General features: G+C 34.7%; 2 protein-coding genes across 2 annotated transcripts in view; both read left to right on the plus strand.

Moving 5' to 3' along the window:
- The window catches only part of LOC149730877 (uncharacterized), a gene marked incomplete at its 5' end in the record, with an annotated part of 33,280 nt that extends 13,394 nt beyond the window's left edge, over window positions 1–19,886 (plus strand). Inside the window, 28 exons of the mRNA XM_089885525.1 lie at window positions 47–209; window positions 2,058–2,164; window positions 2,849–2,982; window positions 3,555–3,595; window positions 3,660–3,839; window positions 4,623–4,741; window positions 5,415–5,580; window positions 6,514–6,641; window positions 7,191–7,332; window positions 7,924–8,112; window positions 8,553–8,707; window positions 9,317–9,536; window positions 10,015–10,114; window positions 10,600–10,738; window positions 11,300–11,497; window positions 11,964–12,060; window positions 12,628–12,771; window positions 13,108–13,238; window positions 13,746–13,895; window positions 14,550–14,796; window positions 15,044–15,165; window positions 15,367–15,497; window positions 15,917–16,085; window positions 16,458–16,632; window positions 17,067–17,234; window positions 17,463–17,609; window positions 18,111–18,382; window positions 19,637–19,886. Coding sequence (XP_089741651.1) covers window positions 47–209; window positions 2,058–2,164; window positions 2,849–2,982; window positions 3,555–3,595; window positions 3,660–3,839; window positions 4,623–4,741; window positions 5,415–5,580; window positions 6,514–6,641; window positions 7,191–7,332; window positions 7,924–8,112; window positions 8,553–8,707; window positions 9,317–9,536; window positions 10,015–10,114; window positions 10,600–10,738; window positions 11,300–11,497; window positions 11,964–12,060; window positions 12,628–12,771; window positions 13,108–13,238; window positions 13,746–13,895; window positions 14,550–14,796; window positions 15,044–15,165; window positions 15,367–15,497; window positions 15,917–16,085; window positions 16,458–16,632; window positions 17,067–17,234; window positions 17,463–17,609; window positions 18,111–18,382; window positions 19,637–19,663 — 4,161 coding nt within the window. The remainder of the gene's footprint in view (window positions 1–46; window positions 210–2,057; window positions 2,165–2,848; window positions 2,983–3,554; window positions 3,596–3,659; window positions 3,840–4,622; window positions 4,742–5,414; window positions 5,581–6,513; window positions 6,642–7,190; window positions 7,333–7,923; window positions 8,113–8,552; window positions 8,708–9,316; window positions 9,537–10,014; window positions 10,115–10,599; window positions 10,739–11,299; window positions 11,498–11,963; window positions 12,061–12,627; window positions 12,772–13,107; window positions 13,239–13,745; window positions 13,896–14,549; window positions 14,797–15,043; window positions 15,166–15,366; window positions 15,498–15,916; window positions 16,086–16,457; window positions 16,633–17,066; window positions 17,235–17,462; window positions 17,610–18,110; window positions 18,383–19,636) is intronic.
- A 95-nt stretch (window positions 19,887–19,981) lies between these two features.
- On the plus strand, window positions 19,982–24,143 carry LOC149730878 (uncharacterized). The gene is made up of 8 exons (XM_089884159.1): window positions 19,982–20,361; window positions 20,416–20,572; window positions 21,115–21,259; window positions 21,433–21,494; window positions 22,388–22,555; window positions 22,904–23,046; window positions 23,189–23,384; window positions 23,735–24,143. Exons 1-8 carry the CDS (start codon window positions 20,084–20,086, stop codon window positions 24,038–24,040), a joined length of 1,455 nt encoding a protein of 484 aa, XP_089740285.1. The 5' UTR covers window positions 19,982–20,083; the 3' UTR covers window positions 24,041–24,143.
- Window positions 24,144–24,193: the final 50 nt, after the last annotated feature.

Genomic DNA, 24,193 nt, shown 5'->3' on the forward strand with positions numbered 1-24,193 from the left:
TCATTCATTCATTAATTCCCGTTGCTATATCTTTCATTTGCGATAGATCTTCAATGGATTAGATGGTCAAGGAAGTGAGTTTACCGACATTCTCCGTGAACCAATAACAACAATGTATGTTCGTGTTCAACCACGGAAGTGGGTGGGAACTATCAGGATGCAATTTGAAATCAATGGATGTTATATTAATCAGCGATACTCATGCTCTGGTATGTATGATTTATACTATGTATAATACATATGATATATACCATGTATGCTATAACTATGTAAAAAAGCTGTATGTCTAACTCTAAATAAGCTATTGCGTTTTAGTAAAAATTACAACAAAAAAAGGTATACAAATAAAATGCATCAGGGTACTGCGGTGATGTGTAACTGTTATCCAAATCCAAGCATGCATAGTGTGACAGGAAGTAGGACCTTAGTAGTACCACATACATCATAGAATATAATGACACAATAATTTAAATTCCATACAGCATAGTGCTACTAAAAATGCGCCAGTAACCCAAAGTGAAGCAAATGCGTCATTTCTTTAACAGGCCAACTGACAATTGGACAATACCACATTACCACGTGATCCCATGATTACTATATATGTTACTGAATCACATAACTTAAGTTGACTTGTTCCTTCTTCTAAGCCCACAATACAAACAAATAATAAAAGATAAACAGCAGTTGTTGGGCAGTTTTAATTCAAATTCTTTATGACATTGGTGAGATGCATCTACGTAACAATTATTTTGACCTTTTTAGACAGTTAACTAAAACATGGTTTCTAAAATTGTTCAGTAATTTCTGTTTTTTTAAGCAAGGTTATGTGAATTCATGGATAAAACAGATAACTGCAACTGCAGGAACTCAAATTCAGCGGTTGCTCAAAACTCAGTCTTGCATTTAAAACAGACAGAGCAACAGAAGTTGAACGCACCACATACAAAATTGATTGTCATATATACAGTGAGACGGAAATAAAGGGGGGGGGGGACAATTTCACGACGTGTAATGTAGCGTCTTTTAATGGGAGGGCAAGTTCGCGGCCGTGTAACATAGTGTGGTTTAACAGGGGACGAGTTGCTGCCGTGTAACGTAGCATCGTTTAACGAGGGACGATTTCGCTGCCTGTAACGTGGCATCGTTTAACGAGGGACGAGTTCGCGGCCGTGTAACGTGGCATCATTTAACCAGGGACGAGTTCGCTGCCTGTAACGTAGCATCCTTTAATGAGGGAAGAGTTCGCGGCGTGTAACGTAGCATCGTTTAACCAGGGACGAGTTCGCTGCCTGTAACGTGGCATCCTTTAATGAGGGACGAGTTCGCTGCCTGTAACGTAGCATCCTTTAATGAGGGAAGAGTTCGCGGCGTGTAACGTAGCATCGTTTAACCAGGGACGAGTTCGCTGCCTGTAACGTAGCATCCTTTAATGAGGGAAGAGTTCGCGGCGTGTAACGTAGCATCGTTTAACCAGGGACGAGTTCGCTGCCTGTAACGTGGCATCCTTTAATGAGGGAAGAGTTCGCGGCGTGTAACGTAGCATCCTTTAACGGGGGACGAGTTCGCTGCCTGTAACGTAGCATCCTTTAATAAGGGAAGAGTTCGCGGCGTGTAACGTAGTATCGTTTAACCAGGGACGATTTCGCTGCCTGTAACGTAGCATCGTTTAACGAGGGACGATTTCGCGGCGTGTAACGTAGCATCGTTTAACCAGGGACGAGTTCGCTGCCTGTAACGTAGCATCCTTTAATGAGGGAAGAGTTCGCGGCGTGTAACGTAGCATCGTTTAACGAGGGACGAGTTCGCGGCCGTTTAAGGTCAACTGATTCCATGCCTGCCAAAACACACGTAACCTCCCGCACGCACACACACTCACACATACACTCAGGCAGACGACTGCACGAGCCGATGCGTTCCCATCAACCAATTCTCGAATTTTACACTGTGACGCTTGTTAACCATTTATTGATATCAAAAAGGGGGGGGGGACTGGTCCCCCTAATCCCCCCCCTGGGTGCGCCACTGCATATATAATATTTAGTGTGCATTTAAAACAGACAGAGCAACAGAGGTCGAAGACACCACATACACGATTGATTGTCCATCTGGTTGTGTTGAAGATACTTCACGTGGTGTGGTGTATGGAACAACAACATATACTGAGGTAAAAATTTTGTTTTGATTCACGTCAAGTCCAGAATGTGTAGTTCATATTGGCAAGAATTAATAAACAAAAGACAGTCACCCACAGAGCTACAACACCATTTTTGATTGTTAAAGTGATCATAATAACAGAAGCATTAATAGCACCACAGATAGTCACTCAATGTTTTGTTCGGATAAAATAAATAAAACCCGCCTGACCAATTTAGTTTTATTAATGCTTTTGAATACCCCAAATTTGGCTAAACTGCATATGTATTATTGCTACCAGCTTTTTTATACAAGTCCATTTGTCAGAAGCAATATAATGATGAAAGCGACCTGAATGGGTGTTAAAACTTGATCAGCAAAGTAAATTTTGTCGAAAAAGCATTTTGGACTTGACTGAAATGTCAAATTACAACAAAATAACTCATACAGACAGCCAGAAAATCGTTATTTAATTTATATACTTAAAGTTTCAGCTCAATTGCAAAGTTAATTTGTATTTGTATTAAGTATAGCGACCACGCTTATTTTCTTCCAAATAATGTAAATATTTTTACCTATAAGCTTGTTTTAACAACTGTTGTTTTGTCACTATATCCTCTGTTTTTGATTCTTTTTGCTTTTTTACTTAATCTTGTCTACCGAAATCGCATATACGAATAAAGTTATAATTATTATTATTACTTTATAATTACAGAGTTCTGCTATGTGTCCAGCTGCTGTACATGCAGGTAGAGTTACAAACCAACATGGTGGATCAGTGAATGTTGTCAAAGTAACGGGTCAATCTTCATATACTGGTTCATTTGCAAATGGAATAAAATCAGAAGAGTAAGTTAAAGCATGGCTGTATTTTGTTTTTATGTTTCTTACTGTCAATATTTGTTTGAAGAAAACGTTACAAACCATTAGTCAATAATATGCCTTTCTAAATAAAAACCATATAGTAGGGTGAGAGAAGATGGGACACCTTTTCATTCTATTTTCTAGGCCCATTTAGTTGTAAACATGGAATATTCAAAGAATTATAAAACAGTATCCTCACGATTCCCATATACTCTTGTTAATTGTTTTAAACACGATTAGGATATTTAGATATTATGTGCTGAAGTGTCCCATCTTACCCCACCCCACTATATAACAAGAAATAAAATTCCACTGGGTTACATACAAAATAACTGGCAAGTGTGCAGAGGTGTATGATACAAAGTACCCATTAAGCCACACAAAGATAAATAATATTGTTATCCTACTACGCAAGGATAAAAAATTGTGTATAAGTAGCTCTATCAGAAATCACGAGCTTTTTTTTATCTAACCAGCACACAACAGTAATTATCACCTTTAAACATAAAATAATTAATTTCTATTCCTTTTTATTTTTACCTTTTTATATTTCACAGTTTTACAGCTTCACATTTATCAATGCAGTTTGATGGAAGTGGTTAGTATTCAGTAACATCGTGATGACATAGAATGTTAATACTATTTTTATTTTCATTGTTTAGTATATCGCTGTGACAAGGACTGGAAAGCATGGAAGGACCATTGTTATTATTTCTCGCCTAAGAACGTTGCAATGGATTGGCATGATGCGCAAGCTGACTGTCAAAGCCGTGGTGCTAACCTTGTATCTATTCTATCTCTTGCTGAAAACGACTTTATTGAGTCAATGATAACTCAGGGAGGTAGGCAATTACATTATGTGAGGTTGTCATGTTATACTACTAGCGGAATTTATAATGTTATGTATATATTTGTTAGTTAAATGTAAATATTTTTTTAACTGTAAGCTATTTTAACAACTGTGTTTTGTCGCTGTATCCTGTCTTTTCGTTTAAAATATTTCTAAATCTTCGCGACCGCAATTGAAAGACAAATAAAGTTATTATTATAAATATTGGGGCAACAGAACAGTTTTGCCCAACATCTTAGATTTTCCAGAGGTTTACACACTGTAGGCCTATCTTGTATTAAAAGTAGGGTGGGGGAAGACGGGTCACCTTTAGCACGTAATATCCAAATATCCTGATTTATAAGAAATTCTGTTTATGGGAGTCATGAGGGTACGGTTTTGTAATTCTTTGAATGTTCTCTAGTTACTACCAAATGGGACGAAAAAATAGAATGAAAAAGTGTCCCATCCTCCCCCACCCTACTATAATACAACTGTGGGAAATATCCCATATCTGTGAGCAATAGATTTAACTAATAATAACTAATAATAAATTATTCAAGTAATAAAAGATAATATGATAGTGTGTCTATAGTTCTTTCAATACAATAACTATTCTATTTGTTGCATTAGTATTAACTACCCAATTGTGATCACTAAAATAGCTGGTTAGTGTTTAATATATTCTTTAACACAAGTGTTTATAAATTTAATAATAGTCTCTATAATGTAGGCCAATTAATTTTCATTTTTTTAAGTTTTCTTCCAAGGTTTTTCTGTAATTTTCCATTGTTAGATCGTGGTGGTGATGTTTGGATTGGAATGAATGATCTTCGAACACAGAATTATTACGAATGGGTTGATGATAGTGTCGTCACCATGACTAAGTGGAATTTCAGAGAACCAAATGGAAAGGTATGGATGTGTATATAACTTGTAAACTTGTTCAGAGCTGCTACCACTGTTCATATATTAGCAGTGTTTAACTATTTGAAAATATATGGAGGCTGTATAATGATACAATTATTTACACCACAAAAAAATCACTATCATGTGAGAAAAATAAGTCTATTCATGTATATTAGTGCAAATCCCTTAAAATCATTTTAAAAGGCAATAGTTGTGAGTGTTAGCTTCAAATGGCAAACGATTAATGAACAAAAGAAAATCACCCATAGAGTTACCACTCCATTTTCGAGAATACAAGTGATTAAAATACCAGAATTGTTAATAACGCCACAAACATTACTCATACATAATTTAAAGTAAGCACAATGTGTTTAAAATATCAACTTGTCTCATTGTATCAATACACATGATCATATAAATATACATGATCACATGAATATACATGATTATATGAATATACATGAGCGTATTATATGCATGTTCATTTAAATATACATGATTACATGAATATACATAATAACATGAATATACATGATCATATGAATATACACGATCTCACGACTATACATAATCATGTGGATATACATGATAACATGAATATATATGATCATATGAATATACATGATCATATGAATATTCATGATATACATATGACGCTGTAATTAAACCATGAACCCAGGGAGAAAGATGTGTCAACATTTACCGACTACTTGGATATTGGAATGACAATAGTTGTGATGCAACTCTTCCTTATATTTGCAAACAAGAGAAACAACTTCTTCCACCCATCCCCCCAGATGAAGTGGTTATTGATGAGGGATGTGATGCTGGTTGGAGTGGATATGGTTAAGTTTCTTTATTGTTATTATTAGGCTTGGAATCAAGGTTTTTTTTTATTAATTTATTAGTTGTTCTATTCAGTATAGTAAAATGACAATCTTTTCTAAAAAAAACGTTTTGCTTCGAATTATACAACAAACAAAAATCAAATCCAGCGAATTGTATTTTGTGAGATATATATTTCACTAATATGGCATCATTGGGGTAATGGGTCAATCCTGACCTAAATCCTAGGACCCATGGCGTGCTACGCTGCTAGACCTCATGCTAGACCTCACCCACATATAATAGAATATGTAGTAGTAGTCTATTATTCAAATAGAACCTACTTCATGAACACCAGATTTACAAAATTTATTACAGTTATATTAAATTATAAAGCTGTTACATAATCTCCCATTTTTTTTACCATTAAAGCCCTTGTCACCTATCTCTTGGGAAAAAACAGGTCTATGCGATAGCACTCTGGTCTGACTGTGTTTTATGCATTAGGAGCCTACCCTTGTAAAATATGAAAGAGGCCACAAGTGTCTACGATTATTATCATAAATTATTCTTGTAAATATTAACCAATGTCAAAAAAATGTTTCTGAAACCACATATTTCTCCCCTGAAAAAGCCTCTTTAAATATGCAATGAAATTCACAATAACACAAGTTTTTTAACATTAATCTCTTAGTTGTTCCTTTGAGTATAGTTATTCAAGAAAATGAAATTCTTTTCTAAAAACTGGTTTTCTCAAATGAAAGGAATTTACCATTTCTGATAAAAACTTGTTTGGATTTTTTTATGTTCTGTAAGATTCAAGTAAATGACATGCTTTTCTAAAAACCCGTTTTCTCAAAGGAAGGAATTTAAAATTTCTGATTAAAACTGATTAAAACTATTTTGGAATTTGTTTATATTCTGTAAGTTGTAATAACATTGAATTTTTGCAGGATCATCATGTTACAAAGCAAGTACAGACGAATACATGTTCATTTATTCCAACCGACATTGTGAAGAGATTAATAGCAACTTGGTCAGCATACATGATGATTATGAACAAGCATTTGTGCATTCACTTGTAAGTCTTTGAATATGCTATGAATAAATTTTCAACATGCTAAAGTTAAATTTTCAACATGCTAATCTTAAATTTTCAACATGTTAAAGTTAAAATTTCAACATGCTAATGTTAAAAAGAGTTGTTAATTATTTAAAACATAATTGGAAAATAATTATTTTTTTATATAAATGTAAAAGTAAACACTGATACCTTAAACCTGGAAATTTAGAAGCAAAAAAGAGAATATAAGAACTACTCTGTAGATACTATATGTCAAATATATATATTTTACTATACAGCTGGTTGGACTTGATTTTTGTCTGTTACGTTTTTGTAGCACCAGATTCTTAAGAGACTAGGATTTGCCTTTGAACTGTAATTTGTCAAGATGCTAATTAAACAACCTTACCATTCACAAAATAAAGCAAGTTACATTCATTCAAGTAACATTTAGTCATTCATTCATTCATTCATTTAAAATAAAAATATTTTTAAATTAAAATAAAGTAATAAAAATAAGTATTTAAATGTATGACTACTATCAGTTTAATTTAATTCATATCACAGGTTACAACCACCATTCCACCTGGTTTGGGATACACAGCATGGATTGGATTGGCAGCAAAATCTACAATCACTGGTGAACCTTATTATACGTGGGAGAACGGAGATCCAGTCACTTACACACATTGGGGAACTGACCAACCAAGTAAGAAAAGAATAAAACAATGTCTAATGCTAATAGGTTTTTAACTGTATGCTGTTTTTAATTGCAATGACTGTTGTTTTGTAGCTCTATGCTGTCTTTTCATTTTACTTGTTGTTTAACTTTGCTACCTTAATAAAAAAAACAAATTAAAGTTTGTTATTTTCTTGTATTAAACAGAGCAATATTATTGGTTACCAAATTGTTTGAACAAATTCTGCACTAGTTGTATGTTTATTTAACAATATTTGTTCCACTTATCTGGTAACGTGTGACTTTTTTGAAAAAACTTTTTTACATTCAAAAAATGATTTATTTATCATATTCTTAACAGTGTTAAACTGCAATTTTAAATTACAAATCAAGCTATTTTTTAAACGTTTAGGTCTGAATGCAGTGCACTAGACTTACGATTTTTCATATTCATATTTTACAATATTTTTTATTTATATTTTAAATTTTTCCTATTCACGCTTTACAATTTAATTTTTCATATTCATACTTTACAATTTTTTCACAATGCACACTAAAGCATTTTTTTGTTTACAGCACATAGTTTCAGAACCCTGTATTCAACTATACAATGTATTCCAGGTGTAAGATTCCAATGTGCATTCCCATTCACCTACAAAGATCATACTTTCACTGAATGCACAACCTTCGAACACCCAGCAAGGTTGGAGAACACACCATGGTGTAGCATAGATCCTGTATATAAGGGCAGATGGATCAACTGTGGTACTGGCGATGAATATGGATGCACATTTATGAACGATCAAACAGGCGAGTATCAAATTAATGTGCTGTATTGTGGTACAGTGGTTGGATGGCTTACTTATTAATAAGAGTATATTAAGTGTTAGATTTAATGCTGTTGCCATTTTTGGTGTAAAATAGTGTACAAGGTAGCATACCTAAAAACCTAAAGCAAGCATGAATGAATTAACGTAACTTATTTTGTCCTTGGGTGGCCAGGAAACAACGGTCGTTAAACACGGGTGCTCTGTTTCATAAACCTCTTGCTAGATTACGAGTTACCATGTATGTTACTTTGTGGATGATAAGGTGTTTAAAACAGAAAACTTCTAAAGTTGCTTTGCCCTGTAAGGATAAATGAGTGACATTTATTTATTTAAAATTATTTAATTTAAACAGAGATTTTGTTCTTATACAGTCTTTTTTTCTGTTTTTTAATCTGACGCAATATCATATGTCAACCACAGGTTTTTGGGAGATTGACATTTGTGGTCAGAATCGATATTATGTTTGTGAAAAAGACCGGGTTGGTTTCACACAACCAGTTCTAACTACTTTACCCACAACTGGTAACTGTTACCCTGGTTGGCATGGAGATTCAACAACAGCTTATTGTTACCAGGTGAATAACAAAAAAATGTTTACCTATGTAAATACACATGAAAAATATGCGTCTCGGGCCGTGGCAAAGTGGTTAGCGCGCCTACCTGTAACCCAGAGGTAATGGGTTCAAGGCTCGTCACTGCTACCATCATGGGCGAATGTGTCCTTAAGCAAGACACTTAACGGCAATTGCTCCAACCAGTGGTCACTAATGGTTCTCCAAGTTATCAGCCTCACATAAAAAACACCAACAAAGTAACATACATGGTAACTCATAAGCTGGCGTGAGTTGTATGAAAAAGAACACCAATGTTATTATGTTTGTTGTTTCTGGCCATTCAAGGATAAAGCAAGTTGCACTCATTGCATTTAATGTTAGCGCTATGGAGTAATATTACTATGTTCCAATAACACCATCTTAAACACACAACCTAATCCTAAAGTATAATTGACAGCTTGAATAAGGCTTAGTATTTTCCAACTTTAAAATAAAATTTATGTTATATTTTGTTATTTTAAAACAAAACAAACTTTTTAGTTTGATTAACCTTCTACCTTAATAATTTGATTTCCTTCATGATTTATGAAAGATGTATAATTATATTGTAACAGTGTGTATTGTTATCAGATAAATGAGTATGATGATGCTAATCGTAACCAGCGACTAACTTGGTACGACGCTCGTGATTATTGCCGAGCGCAAGGGGGGGACCTTGTGTCTGTCCACAGTTCTGAAGAGCGGGATTCTATTATCAACTTTGTTACAAACGGAGCAGTTGGTTCTTACACTTATTTCTGGATGGGTTTGAACAACTTGGGTTTAAATACTGGATACCAATGGACAGATGGTGTGTTTTGATGATAATCTTGTGGTATTTTTGTGTATTTAACTGTTACTGCACCACTTAGTCGCATTGCTTTTATATGAAACTGTGTAAAAATGATTTTAATAGCATTTCAAAGCCAACTATTTCTAAAATCTTACCCCTTGCTTTTAAATGTATAAAAATCAGAATTATTTAGTAAACTTTTAGTTGTTACTCTAAATTTATCCCTTTACATTATTGGAATGCATGTTAAAACAGCTATTTCTTTATTTTACAACAATTATCTTTTTGTTACCTCATTCCTATTACTTTTAATTTAAAAAAATGTTGTCTTTAGATAAAAAGATTACAATATTGAAATGCATATCAAAATATTAGTTTTTTATTTATATATAATACATTTCTGTACACTCATGCTTTTTGCTTTTAATTTAAATGTTGTCTTTAGATAAAATTTCTCTACTGCACAAAATATACAATTTATATTTAATGTTAACAGGTAGTGCTGTATCCTTCACTGATTGGTCAGTGGGTGAACCAAATAATGTAAATGGTGAAGAAAACTGTGTTGAATGCCAATTCTATACTGATTCATACACGTAAGTGTAATTAGAATTTGACAAAAATACATTACTATAGTAAAGATTTAAACATATTATTGCCTACAATTGCGGCTCTCTAAATTTTTTAAAATTTGTGGCATTAGCCCAATTCATAATTCTATTACGTATTTATACTTAAATATCTGTCGGAATTAATGAATTAATGTAGTTAAACACAGGTGTTCTGTTTCATACACCTTATGCCAGCTTACGAGTTACCAAGTATGTTACTTTGTAGGTGATTATTTTTTTGAGACTCTTTTATTTCTTTCTGTGTGGTTGATAATTTGAACAACCCATTAGTGACCACTGGGTTGGAACAATTGTCGGTAAGTGTCTTGCCCAAAGACACATACGCCCACAATGGTAGCAACGAATAGCCTTGAACCCATTACATATTGGTTAGAGGCAGGAGTGTTAACCAACTGTGCTACATTGTCGGGCAAATGACTAAGTTTAATATTATATAAAACATCATTCAGGTGGAATGATCTAAGTTGTGATACTTCAAGAAATTTCATTTGTAAAATAATTAAAGACAAAGTTCCATCCACCCCTCCACCACCTCAAGAAGACCTTGGTTACCCAGACCCTAACAATTGTGGCACAGATGAAACATGGGTACCTATTTTACTGTACACACCAATTAGTTTTTACTAATAGAGGAAGTAAACATGTTTATAAACACTTCTGAAAAAATGTAGTTTTAAATATTATGCAGGAGTATAGTTTTACAAATTAAAAAGTACTATAAAAATTTTCCATAAAAAAGTGAAGGTATCGTACCTTAAAATTCTAACTATGCAAAAGGTAGCTTTGAATCTGCTGTATATTTTATTCAACACTGTAGTAAGTCTCTCTATGAGTCATACATGTATAAGTCTTATATTACCTTGTATTATGTGGCCTTCTGGTGAAAAGAACAAGAGCGATTTATAAGAAATATCCAAATAAGGTATCAGTATGCCACCTATTAAAGGACAGAGGTTTTCTACGTTACCAAGATTAGAACTCATTACTGTACATCTGCAGAGTTATCTTGATTATAAAAATATAGATGTAAAATTCTTATAAAACATTTTCCTACACTGTGTTTGGGAATATTATTTTTAAAGTATGTGGACAAATCATCTTACAAATTTAGACACTTTTAACTTGTTAATTTGGACTTTACATTTTCAGCTTCGCTTCAAAACCTCGTACAACTCCGAGAAATGTTACGCTTTCATATCATCAACTGAATATGGATGGAGTTACGCGCAACAAAGCTGTTTGGGCAAAGGAGGGAATCTAGTGGCCATTCATAGTGAAGATGAAAACGCCTTTGTCACAAACAGAGCCCAAAAAGCAACAGCAGGGTCTATGTGGATTGGACTTCGTGTAAGTTAATGATAACTTGATATAGAAGGGTGGGGGGAGATTGAAGATCGTTAGCGCATAATATCGGAATATCATAATTGTGTTTTAAACAATTAACAACGGTCTTTGAGAGTACTGAGAATACTGGTTTTATAATTCTTTGAATGTTCTTTGTTCTACCAAATGGGACGAGAAAATATAATGAAATGGTGTCCCATCTCCCCCACCCTACTATATAGTGTTTGTATCTTTTAATTCCTTCCACAATTGTTTCAGAAATATATTTAAAGAAAAAAGTAAAGTGTACATTTTTGTAATATTTATTAATTTGTATAATAAGTAGTTATAAAAACGTTCTGCATTTAATTTTCTTACCAATTTGTTAAAATGAAATATGCAATATTTAAATTACTATTTTTGTATGATGAGAACATGTTATTAAAATTTGAAAAATGAAAAGATTGAAATATGAATCCTTTACATGTAGGATGTTGGAAGCAGAGCATTTTACTGGGCTGATGGAAGTAACCTTGATTATGTGAACTGGGCACCAAGTGAACCAAACAACTTCTATGATAGTGAAGGTAAAACAGTTTTCTTATATTAATCATGAATTTTTTTGTTAATTTAATAAAAAAATGATGTAACTACTAATTATTAAATGTTCAAAATTTTGGTAAATTTAATGGAAAAGGACTACCTGCATAGTTGTATGTTACCAAATACCTAAAAAATTCAACACTTTTATTAAAATTCTGAGTTGTCCTACTGCATGTAGATAAACAAGTTACATTCTTGAGTTAAAAAGAAAAGTCACGTTTGTCTTATTTGTGTGTAATGTTTATTTAAATGTATGGCTGACGATTAAGACAACTTATTAAGACCTACAGGGTTGGGCAATTGTTGTTAAGTGTCTCGCCTAGGAAGACACATACATCCGCAACAGTTTATTTACATTCGTTAATATCTCATGGTATAATTATTGCTTTGGATACAACTGTCATGGACCCCTTTTTTCAAACCTTTTTTCAAATCGTAAGCTGGCACCAGGTGTATTAACACCCGTGTTTAACGACTGTCGTTTTCTGGTCATGGCGGATAAAGTAAGTTACATTCATTCATTCATTAATATAAAGTTATGGTATGTTTAGGATGCACAGTGGTGTCTTCTGATACTGGAATGTGGAATGATGATAATTGTGGACGACTTTATGGATATGTTTGTGAGAAATATGTTGGGGCTTCATCTGTCACAGTACCACCTACAGCGCAAGCTACTGGGAACTGTCCAACAGGTTTAGATAGATTAATTTTTCACTTTTCGCAATTTGATTTGTTTAGAAATTCTAATTTCTGTTTTTTTCATAATTTGATTGTATCTTAACTTTTAATGTATATTAGGGTTGGGCAAGATGGAATATTTTTTTATTCTATTTTATTGTCACATTTAGTAGTAAACAAGAACATTTAGAGTATTATAAACCCGTATTCTCACGACTCTCATATACCGTTGTTAATTGTTTAATAAGGGATCAGGATTTTGGATACTATGTGCTAAAAGTATCCTATCTTACCCAACAGACTATATCTTTTTTTCTAAAATTGTGCATTTGAGTTTTTTATTTATTCAGGATATGTACCTTATGGCAATGCCTGCTACATGACACCAGGAGATAGTGTCAAATATGATTGGACCACTGCAAGACAGTGGTGTACGAATAACTCTGCTGAGTTGGCAGTGCTGGGTAATGAGTATGAACAGGTAAGTCAAGTTGTAACTTTGCATTAAATATCTATGTATAGGAGGCCGGAGTAAAATAGGACATGTTTCTGTTCTCTATTCTAATCCCATTTGAAGTAAAAAAGAATATTCACAGAATCTATAACAAAACCCCATGAAACTTGACCAGGAAAATTGCACTAGCAATATCCCATCTAGGGTAAAATGAGATGCTTTCGTTCTCTTTTCTCATCCTATTTGGCAGTAAACAAAGACTGTTGACAGAGTCTATAATGGTAACCCTGCCACCTTAAAAGAGTGTTGGTAATTGTTCAAAACACGATCAGAACGTATGTGCTAGCAGTTTCCCATGTTACACCACAGTACTATAACAATAAGTAATTCCCAGACATTCTTTGAGCAATACTTATATTTAACAATTATTGTTGTTATTACTTAATTAATGTGTTTTAGCACAAAATACAAAAAAATGATAAGAACAAAACATAAAATCACATATAAATTAATAAATGTCCCAATGTAACTCAGGCATTCTTGGAGCAATACTTATGGGGAAAAGGTGACTCATTCTGGATTGGTATGACTGACCGTGAACAAAACTCAAATGCTTTTGTTTGGATTGACCAATCTGAAGTTAGCTACACAAACTGGGCTCCAGGAGAACCTAACGGATATTCTGTAAGTTTTAATTTATGGTGATAAGTTTTTGGTTGCTAATGCCTTTTTCTACGCTGTTTTAATTTTTTTATTTCATTTTTTCTAAGAAAGAAAGATGTTTATACTGTATTGTACTAGTGTGGTGTTACTGAATGGTTAAAGCAGTTACAAAACTAAAGGTATTGCTAACATTGTGGTTGTGTTCTTTACTTGGTAAAATATGCTGTAACCAAAAGTAAATCATATAAAAAAATCTCTGAAAAGGTTGTATATGTGATAACTAAGCAGGTATGATGTGTGTAAGTACGGTTATGTTATAAAATTTAATTTTCATACATTCATTAATTCATAATGTGCATAAACTTCAGTCATATCAATAAATGCAAAAAAATTAAACAATTTTTTACAAATATATTGTGTTTCTTCAACTAGTTAAAACGCTTCTGACTGTATATTTTGAGATCTAATCAAACTTTACAGTTTCCTATGTAAAATATATATTTACCTTTTATTAATATTAATAAGGAACTTCACTATCAAGAACACGTCACTTCTGGACGTACAAGGGTGTTGGGGTAAAAAGCCAAATTTTGTCTGAATCCCAGTACCTCACCCATACAAAGTAGAGTAGAATATATCAAATATTAATTTAGATTTTTTGATATTAATTTTTAGGAAGGATGTGTTTTAATGAAAGTTAACACTGATGACAAAGGTGCATGGTTTGACATGGATTGTAGCACACAAACTTCATTTGCTTGTTATGTTCGGAAGTCCAATGGTAACCCTCCCCCACCAGTAACTGTCAGTCCAATTGGTTGTCCAGCTGGTTACTATAGTCTGGTATCTGGACAGTCTTGCTTTAAACTTGTTGATCAACCCGCTTCATGGAGCGATGCAAAGACAGCCTGTAGAAATGAAGGTAATATCAATAATATAATATAGTAGGTTGGGGAAAGATGGGACACCTTTTCATTATATTTTATTCGTCCTATTTGGTAGTAAACAAGGAACATTCAAAGAGTTATGGAAACGTATCCTTACGACTCCCATATAAACCAATGTTAATTGTTTAAAACATGATCAGGATATTAGGAACTTATGTGCTAAAGGTGTCCTGTCTTTCCTCACCAAACTGTATGTTTATTGTTAATAAATGTTTTTATTAGGTAGTGGTATTGATATTGTAAGCATCGCTGAAGTTTATGAGAATGATTTGTTGAAGAGTTGGCTTTGGCGCGGAGTTAAGAGCGGTAACTCGCTTTGGTTGGGCATGACCTTCCATTCAGAGGTAAACGACTGATTTTAACATCATTTAGGGGTGATTGGTCAACTCTGGTTTAAACCCAAAGTGATTTTACATCACTTAGGGATAATGGTTCATTTGACTTTCAATATGTTTTGAACAAGAACAACTTTTTTGAACCTAGTTTTCTACTATTTTACATTAAAAAATGACTTTAGATTATTGATGTATTATTTCTCTTTTCAGCTTGTTGACACCATCACGGAAACAACATTCTCGTGGTCAGATGGTTGGCCGACCATGTACACCAACTGGGGATTAAATGAACCACTTCCAGATGCTGTGAATTCTGGCGATGGGTGTGTTAAGATGAACAAGTAAGAAGTTTATTCTGTATTTGGTTGTGTTTAAATATTTTGTTGTTGCTGGTGAAATCTATGGTTTTTAGACCGAAACATTAGTGGATTGTTTTTGAAAAATATGTTTTTAAGAATGCCCTGTGTAGATTTTTTAATAATAAGACTTCTGTTAATAATGCATATTGCTACTTTCAGCCAACTTGTTTAACAGATAGTGTTGTTTTCACCTAATTAATGGCCACCGCTTAGGCAGAAAGTACAAAAAATACAACAAAAAAGTAAAAATAAAACATACAATCACTCATAAAGTAACATATGTCCTAACTTGTAATGGGCACAAGTTTTGGAAAATAAGACTGAAAGTGACATTCATTAAAACAAAAACTGAAAAGTGACAAAAAAATGAAAATGACATTTATTAAAACATTTTGTGGTAGGGATGGAACATGGTCTGCGGTATCATCATCAGGAAGCACATCATGCAGCACACCAATGCCATATGTATGTAAGCAATCCTTTGCACCAATCCCAACAACCCCCTTCCCTGGAACTGGAGATTGTGATCCAGGATTTTTCGCTTTTGGCCAATTCTGCTATTACATTGAGGTACAATTTATTGACTGTTTTTTTTTTGAACGAGTTAAAATCATTCAAGTCACATTTAACCCTCTAACCCAGAGGTAATGGGTTCAATGCTCTTCGCTGCTAACATTGAGGGTGTATGTGTCTTTAAGAAAAACACATGACATGAACTGCTTCAACCCATTGGTCACTTATGGTTTGTGCAAAATTTCAGCCGCACATAAAAATATAAGAAAAAAATAATCACCACCATAGTAACATACTTGGTAACTCGTAAGCTGGCATGAGGTGTATGAAACAAAACACCTGTGTTATAGCGTCTGTCGTTTCCGGCTTCGAGAGGATTAAGTAAGTTACATTCATTCATTCTTTAACTGTTATTCACTGTTTCTACAGTTTGGATTGACCGATGAAGCGACTCGATCTTGGTATGAATCCACTTACATGTGTGAGGAGCGTGGAGCGACACTTGCCAGCTTCCACAGTAGCGATGAAGTCCAAGCAGTCATTTCATATATCAATGGAGCTAACTCGCATAATCTGTTTATTGGATTGTCCAGTGATGGATTCGGTAAGATGGTGTAAACTTGATTTATTTTGTTCAGCTATGTTATGTGGGAAAAATAATTACATACAAAGTTACATTTTTAGTCATAACTCATAAGTAAAAGTCTAATGAAACCACTAATAATCAAACACAATGGCTTGTTTGTCCGCTAGGTGTAGCGACCGTGCTTATTATCTTCCAATTAAATGTAAATATGTTTTTAACTGTAAGCGTGTTTTTACCAACTGTTATATCCTGTCTTTTTGTTTAAAATATTTCTAAATCTTCGCTACCATATTTGAAGAGACAAATAAAGTTATTATTATTTCACTTTATTTTTTCTGATTTATTTTCTTCTGCTACTCTATGTGGGAAAAATATTGTAAGCGAACACACACAAAGTTGCATTCTTGGTAGCTCATAAGTAAAAGGCCATTAAAATATCTCTTTCTTTTAAGATGGCTGGCAATGGAAAGATGAAACACCTGCCGATTATTTTAACTGGGGTCAGTATGAACCTAATGGACAAGAAAATGAGGAATGCGTTGAGATGTATCCATGGGATGGAACATGGAATGATGTCAGTTGTTTCGAAACGAGAGGATTTGTTTGCAGAAAAGCAAGAGGTTACTATTTTTTATTTTCATGCTTTTTTTCTTTGTTAAAAACTGTTGTTTATGTGCGCATTGGAATTAGTATTAAATGAAAATGTAATAGAAATACCTAGTTTTTACAAAGTTCTTGCATTTTTAAGTTAACTGTACTTTTTCTAGTTTATTCTGTAACTTTTACCGCTTTTCTGTATTTTATGGAAAAAATCTTGCGATTTTCCGTTCAAATAAGTTGTTTTGCAGATTATACAAGGTGTAACGTACCATCTAAGTACAGACTGGATTGTGGGTTTGATGGAATAGATGAATCTTACTGCGTATCAAGACGTGGTTGTTGTTGGGATCCTGAGTTTGTTGGCGGGAACAACACTGGCTGTTTCTATCCTGAAGGTATGTGTTTAACTTTTAATATTTTCACAGTAGCATTTTTTAACAAATAAATCAGTTAAGGAATATATTATAATAATAACTTTATTTGTGTCTTCGATTACAGTAACAAACAGTTAGAAATATTTTAAAGAAAAGACACGATATAGCGACAAAACAACAGTTGTTAAAATATGCTTACAAATTTACAGTTAAAAACATTTTAACTTTTAATTGGAGGAAAATAAGTGCGGTCGCTACACCTAGCAGACAAATGTGCCATTTATGTTTAATTTAACTTAATATAACAATAGTATATAATTTCCTATTTAGGCAATATTCCTTATTGTAAAGGAACATATTCCTTTAAAACTACATTTTTTAAACATTTGACGTCACGATTTAACTCTTATTAACTGTGAAATGCTTTTCTGTACCATATACTGAACCACTTTTGGGTTGACATCGCTGAGAAACACTGTGTTATGTTTTAGCACATTTGAAAAATTACTTTCTTACACTCAGGTACTGCAGCAGGACCATCAGGCATTCCTGTTGCTCCATCACAAAACCCTGTAGGTGGTGGTTTATCTGGTGGTGCAATTGCCGGCATCATCATTGGGGTTATTGTGGCCATTGTATTGGTTGGAGTTGGTATTTATTACTGTAGAGGCAGCTCAGGTAAGAGCTTGCCATCTGTGAGCCTCCCATCATGGTCTGGTTCGTCAACTACTACTTCAGCACCTCCCGCAAGTGAAGGAAAGGGTGGATTCGAAAATCCTATGTCTTTAGATGATGTAAGTATATAGATTACGGGATGAATGTAACATGTTCTGTTTTATACACCTCGTGCCAGCTTACGTGTTACTAAGTATGTTACTTTGTGGGTGTTTATTTTGGGGGTATTTTTTATGTTTGGCTGATGAACAAATGACGTAACTTGCTTTATCCTTGCGTGGCCGGAAAACAAACAGTCGTTATAACACGGGTTTATACACTTCGTGCCAGCTTTATTTTTGGGGGGGATTTTTTATTTTTTATGTATGGCTGATAATTTAGACAACCCATTAGTGACCACTGGGTTGGAGCAATTGCCCTTAATTGTTATGCCCAAGGACACATACGCCGGACAAATAGTACTGGCATATGTAGTACTGGGGGATAAGGTGGAATACCGTAAGCAGCTTGCAACTCAATCCCATATTTCATGATACTATTTTGAACAATTAAGAATGCTTTTAATCGTGAGGCTACGGATAGATGACTCTGTAAATAATCTGTTTATTACCAAATTGCACGAGAAAAGGGATTGAAGACGTGTCCCATCTTACCCCAACCTACACCAAATATATAAATATTAGGCATCTAATTGGATGCGAAGGCTAAAAGCCCATTTGCTTTAAATAGGCTGATATAGGCTAACTGTTGTTGGGCGAGTCCTGTTAGGACCTAAACTCGTATGTTGATTGATAAATGAATGAAATTTGTTTCATCCCCACCTAGATGGCAACGACAGTCGTTATGTTATAACACGGGTGCTCTAGATCGTTACCGTTTGCCATTCACTAATTACTTGTCCCAAACGATACCATATATGCTTACGGTTTCACACAATACAGCTTGTGTGTAAACCAGAACCAAGTATAAATAATATTGCGTAATATTAACACTATGGTGGGTTTATTAGAAATATGAGACAGGAAATGTCTTCAACCCATGTTATAACTGACGTTGCCCCGCCACGCAATGCTAATTAGTGACATTCTTTCGTCAACTCGCGTCTCGCTGCCTGCCTTGCTTGATATTTGGTAGCATGTAGGGCGTAGGCCTTTTGTATAGTTAACTGGCGTCAAGGCGTTTTTGAAGTCACAAACATAGATGCCAATATGTGTGGTCTACTGTTTTTACACGAAGACTTTATAAAAATAAGTAAAAGTGTCGCAAATGCGTGTTTGAAGTAACAAATGTAGGTGACATTATGCGTATAGCCTACTACTGTTTTTTATTACGATCTATAATAAAAAAAGTAATTCTAACTGTATCTTTCGCAGACCGGGAATATCCACAGCATAGCATGAAAATGCAGCTTCTACTTGAACTCTTGTAATATTTAATACTAAATGGTTGTGTAAAACGAATACTGTTTTATATATCTAACGTGTTTTATTTACGTTAATTAATCGTTTTCAAACCTTTGAGTTCGAATAAGATAGTTTCTGATGTTATCGTTTTTCATATCACTACGTTTTTTTGAAAATGTCGAAATTTATTCTAAATGAAATAAACCAATATTCTCACGAAGACATTTTCTTTCGTGGACAGATTTATTCAAAGTAATTCATGTCGAAAATGAATGCCTCTCGTTTCTGATTTAGAAAGCTGATTTAAAGTAATTATTAACGTCATTAGAACTTAACGACCCAAAAAAAGCTGCATGTCTGCTTTTACAAAGCTATTTTGTATTTTATGGAGTATTTGTGTGAAACTCAATACCGGCAATGAGTTACTGTCCAAAAGTGTTCAGCTTTTTTGGTCGTTTTCGCAACGCTAGGTTACGCCACGCTTTAGTTGTCTTACTTGTGGTGGTAAGCGGTTGGTTGGTCCATCGCGTTAGTAGAATGCGTCAACATAAAAGGGATACAGAAGTTATGACATGCAAAGCTATTCATATCCCTGAGAATGTGAAGTCTGTTGCTTGTACTAAGCATAAGGCGTATGGGTCTGTTTGTACCTATACCTGCTTAGAAGGATATAAAGTACGCGGATCTGTATGCAGGTAAGCAGTCATGTAATTAACGTATTTGTTCAAGTTTTCACCACATTTTTTTAGGCGTTGCCAATCTAATGGACATTGGTCTGGATTTGATTCAGAGTGTGTGTTGGAAAATGGATGCTTACATACAAGTGGTAAGCGGGTACGAACTCTTGTTACAAAGCGTCACCATATTTCAGCGCAACGTGATTGTTGCCCTGCAGGTTACGACGGGGTAGGTTTATTCATGTTCTACCTACTTGATATTAGGCTTTTCATTTTTTAAATAAAAGGCAACGAATATATTATATCGTGTCGCAATAATAAAGTATAAGAGTTTTTATGTATTTTTTTATCATTACGAATTTATAACGACGTTTTTGCTGGCTTGAAGTAAATTTCATTGAAAACCGCAAAGGTGCTGAAAAAATTAAACAACGATACATTTTGCAGAAACGACTGCGTTACACTGAAATCACCATTTCAGTGGATAAAACCTCGAAACATATTAAATCTTTTGCACGCTTAGTTTTATGTAGTGGGGTGCTGATGGGACATAGTTTCATTTTCTTTTTCGTCCCAGTTGGCAGTAAACGACGTATATTTACATAATTATATAACCGTGCAGCACCGCTTTAAAAGAGCGTTGTTCATTGCTAAAACACGACCAGGATACATGGGTTTAGGTCGTTATCCTAACTTATACAGCACCTACACCTAACAGTATACTATTCGATATGTATAATGTATAATATAAATAACTTCATATATTCTCAGAAGCCGTATGATCCGTTACGTCATGCCTGTTGCCATAGTGGTAGAATGGGGTGGGTAACACCAAGGGTTGATCGGATGTCACGTGAATGTGATTGTTGTTCTGCTCACGCTGATTCGTGTTGGACATGTTGTGATGAGCAGCTACGTAAGTCTGTAAGCGTGTGAATGTAGTTTCTTCTTGTATTTCTGTATTAGTCAATGTTTTTTTTTTCTCTTTAAAAGTAAGTTTAATTTCATAGTACAGATTTTACCATTTTCGAAGATTATTATTTGAAGGTTTAGATTTCACACCTTATTTTTATTCTATATTAATTTTAGCTTCGCATCAAGATGAAAAAACACAAGATGAACAACAAAAATCAATATTAATTCGTTTTAAGGTAACTTATTATGTTATACACGTATATGTCATACACAAAAAAACACAACAATTTTCAAGTAATACAATAGGGTGGGGGAAATGGAATATCTTTTAACTCTATTTCTTCGACCTATTTGGTAGTAAACAAAAAACATTCAAAATATTATAGACCATTTTCTCGCGATAGACCGTCGTTATAATTGATTGAAATACGATGAAATGCGGTATATTATGTGTTAAAAGTGTCCCATCTTTCCCCACAGTGCTATATTAAACAAAATGAGTTATATTTGTCCGGCGCCGTGGCGTAGTGGTTAGCGCGCCTGCCTCTAACCCAGAGGTAATGGGTTCAAGGCTCGTCGCTGCTACCATTGTGGGCGTATGTGTCCTTGAGCAAGACACTTAACGGCAATTGCTCCAACCCAGTGGTCACTAATGGGTTGTCCAAATTATCAGCCATACATAAAAATGAAAAAAGTATCCCAAAAAAATAAGCACCCACAAAGTAACATACTTGGTAACTCGTAAGCTGGCGCGAGGTGCACACCCGTGTTATAACGACTGTCGTTTTCCGGCCACGCGAGGATAAAGTAAGTTACATTCATTCATTCATTTATTTCCAGCTCTTAGTGGAAAAGTACCTAATTTGACGCCTATATACATATGCATTGCATTGCGCATATTGTGCCTTATTTGCTAATGCTATACGTATAGTAGGATGGGGGAACATGGGTCGCATGGAGGGGGTGATATGGAACACATGGGCTGCGACAGCTGTATAAACTTATCCGGAAGACTCTAAAATAGTGTGGTAGTTGTTTAAACACGTTCAGGAAATGTGGGATTTGGATTTGAGCGCGTTATTTCACCGTATCCCACAGTATTATACTTTTAACTAATTGGCAAATACAGATTGTGGGCGGACAGCCAGCGAGTGCAAAATACCGACGATCCAATGCTTACGTTTATTATACAAAGAGTGAATGGACGAGGGATCCAATACCTGGTTTCCCACCAACATGCGGTGGGGTGATTATTCACGAACGCTGGGTGCTTACTGCTCGACATTGTGTGCTAGAGGTAAAATACGATACCCAGATTTTTGGTACGTTAGTCTTAATGGGTTGTCACCCAAAAGTTAGTCGTTGTGTTTGGTCGGATGGCCCACTAACGTGGCTTCATTTCAAATGATAGCGCTTGCGTATATGGCGTAATATATGCTTACAAAATGTCAGTTTTTGGAAATGTATTTTTGAAAATTAGAGTGTCAAAGTTTCTTTATTCATGTATAGCCTATACCCAATACTAAGTTACCGTATAAAAGGTTATTATAAAGTAAGAGCCTTATGTGATGGTTACTGCTAGTTTATGTAGGCTATTATACCTCAGAGCGTTTGTCAAAGAATAATGACATACTTTTTACCGTAGAGATTTTGTGCATCCAAGTCTGTCGATTCAAACATTTTGAAAGTTGCTGTTGGGAGACATTTCAGTTCATTATCGGTTGAAGGCGATGGGCAAGTTCGATCCGTGGATTTGGTCGTTTGTCATCCACATTATTGTAATAATAGGTATAGTACATATAGATACTTCGACTGTCGTTTTCAGCCACGCGAGGTTAAAGCAAGTTACATTCATTCATTTCTGCTTTTCAATATATTCTATAATTTTCAATACCCAACTCGACGAAGTTAATTCTGTGCCATTTTACAGGAGGAAACCAGATCTTAATGACATTGCTCTACTGCGGTTAGCTGATGCTGTTGATTTGGCAAGCGGTGACGTCGCGCTTGCGTCACTTCCAAAACAAGGAGAAAACACAAGATCAACATCATGTACCCTTACCGGCTGGGGTATAAGCGGACGAGTAGGGGTGTACCAATTTCCAGACTACCAGCGATGGATTAAGGTTAGCCATTTGAACGGTAATTTCCCGACAGGTTAAATCCCGTCGGTACATTTTCCCAAAGTTAGTGCATTTTCTCAGCGGTTTAGATTCCCGACATCTTTTCCGATAGCCGCGCATATGTTTACAATTGCTGAAAGGTCTGCGATAAGTATATTACACATTCCTATCCACCGACCACCAATTCATAGTCGATGTATCCCCTTATTCCCCAGAGCCATAGAAAGGTGTTTATACGATTCTGTTATTCTGGTGCCAAAACTTGTTAAGCCAATAAAATCGTATAGGTTGGCTTGTATGATACAGAATCCAATTTTCACCACGAAGTATCGTAATTTCTACTTTCTTCACAGGCTTACCAAAATGTAACGCCACCAGTCCTACAAGAAGTTCGAGTTCCTGTCGTCCATAATCGACGTTGCCCAGGTCGTATCCGATCTTGTCATTTATGCGCTGGTTCATTTGGTGTTGATGGTTGCAGTTCAGATAGTGGGAGTCCGTTGTATTGTTCCAATGGCCTGCATAAAGATAATGACGAAGTACATGGAATATTTAACGCTGGAAACTGTGGTTCTTACCGTAATATGCCGTCTGTTTATGCAAGGGTGTCATTCTATCGAGACTGGATTGATGACACCATAGCAACAATAACGACATAGGTAATCTATTTTTTGTGTAGAATTTATTGGCCTATTTCGTTTTAACTGCGTATGGATGTTTCCTAATGCATATGATATTTAAGTAAAAACTAACCTGTGTGCAGCTGGTATTGAATCATTTAAAGTCTTAACTTTGTTGTTCGAATGTTACGG

This window comes from Ciona robusta, chromosome 9 (assembly GCF_009617815.1).
Source record: "Ciona robusta chromosome 9, ASM961781v2".
Taxonomy (NCBI): domain Eukaryota; kingdom Metazoa; phylum Chordata; class Ascidiacea; order Phlebobranchia; family Cionidae; genus Ciona; species Ciona robusta.

Bases quoted from the DNA above. Each gene is read 5' to 3' on its own strand.
- LOC149730878 (XM_089884159.1), top strand. From the start codon at position 20,084: ATGAGTTACTGTCCAAAAGTGTTCAGCTTTTTTGGTCGTTTTCGCAAC. The intron at 22,556-22,903 runs GTAAAATACGAT...TTTTTACCGTAG, and splicing joins CTCGACATTGTGTGCTAGAG to AGATTTTGTGCATCCAAGTC. The intron at 23,385-23,734 runs GTTAGCCATTTG...CTTTCTTCACAG, and splicing joins ACTACCAGCGATGGATTAAG to GCTTACCAAAATGTAACGCC.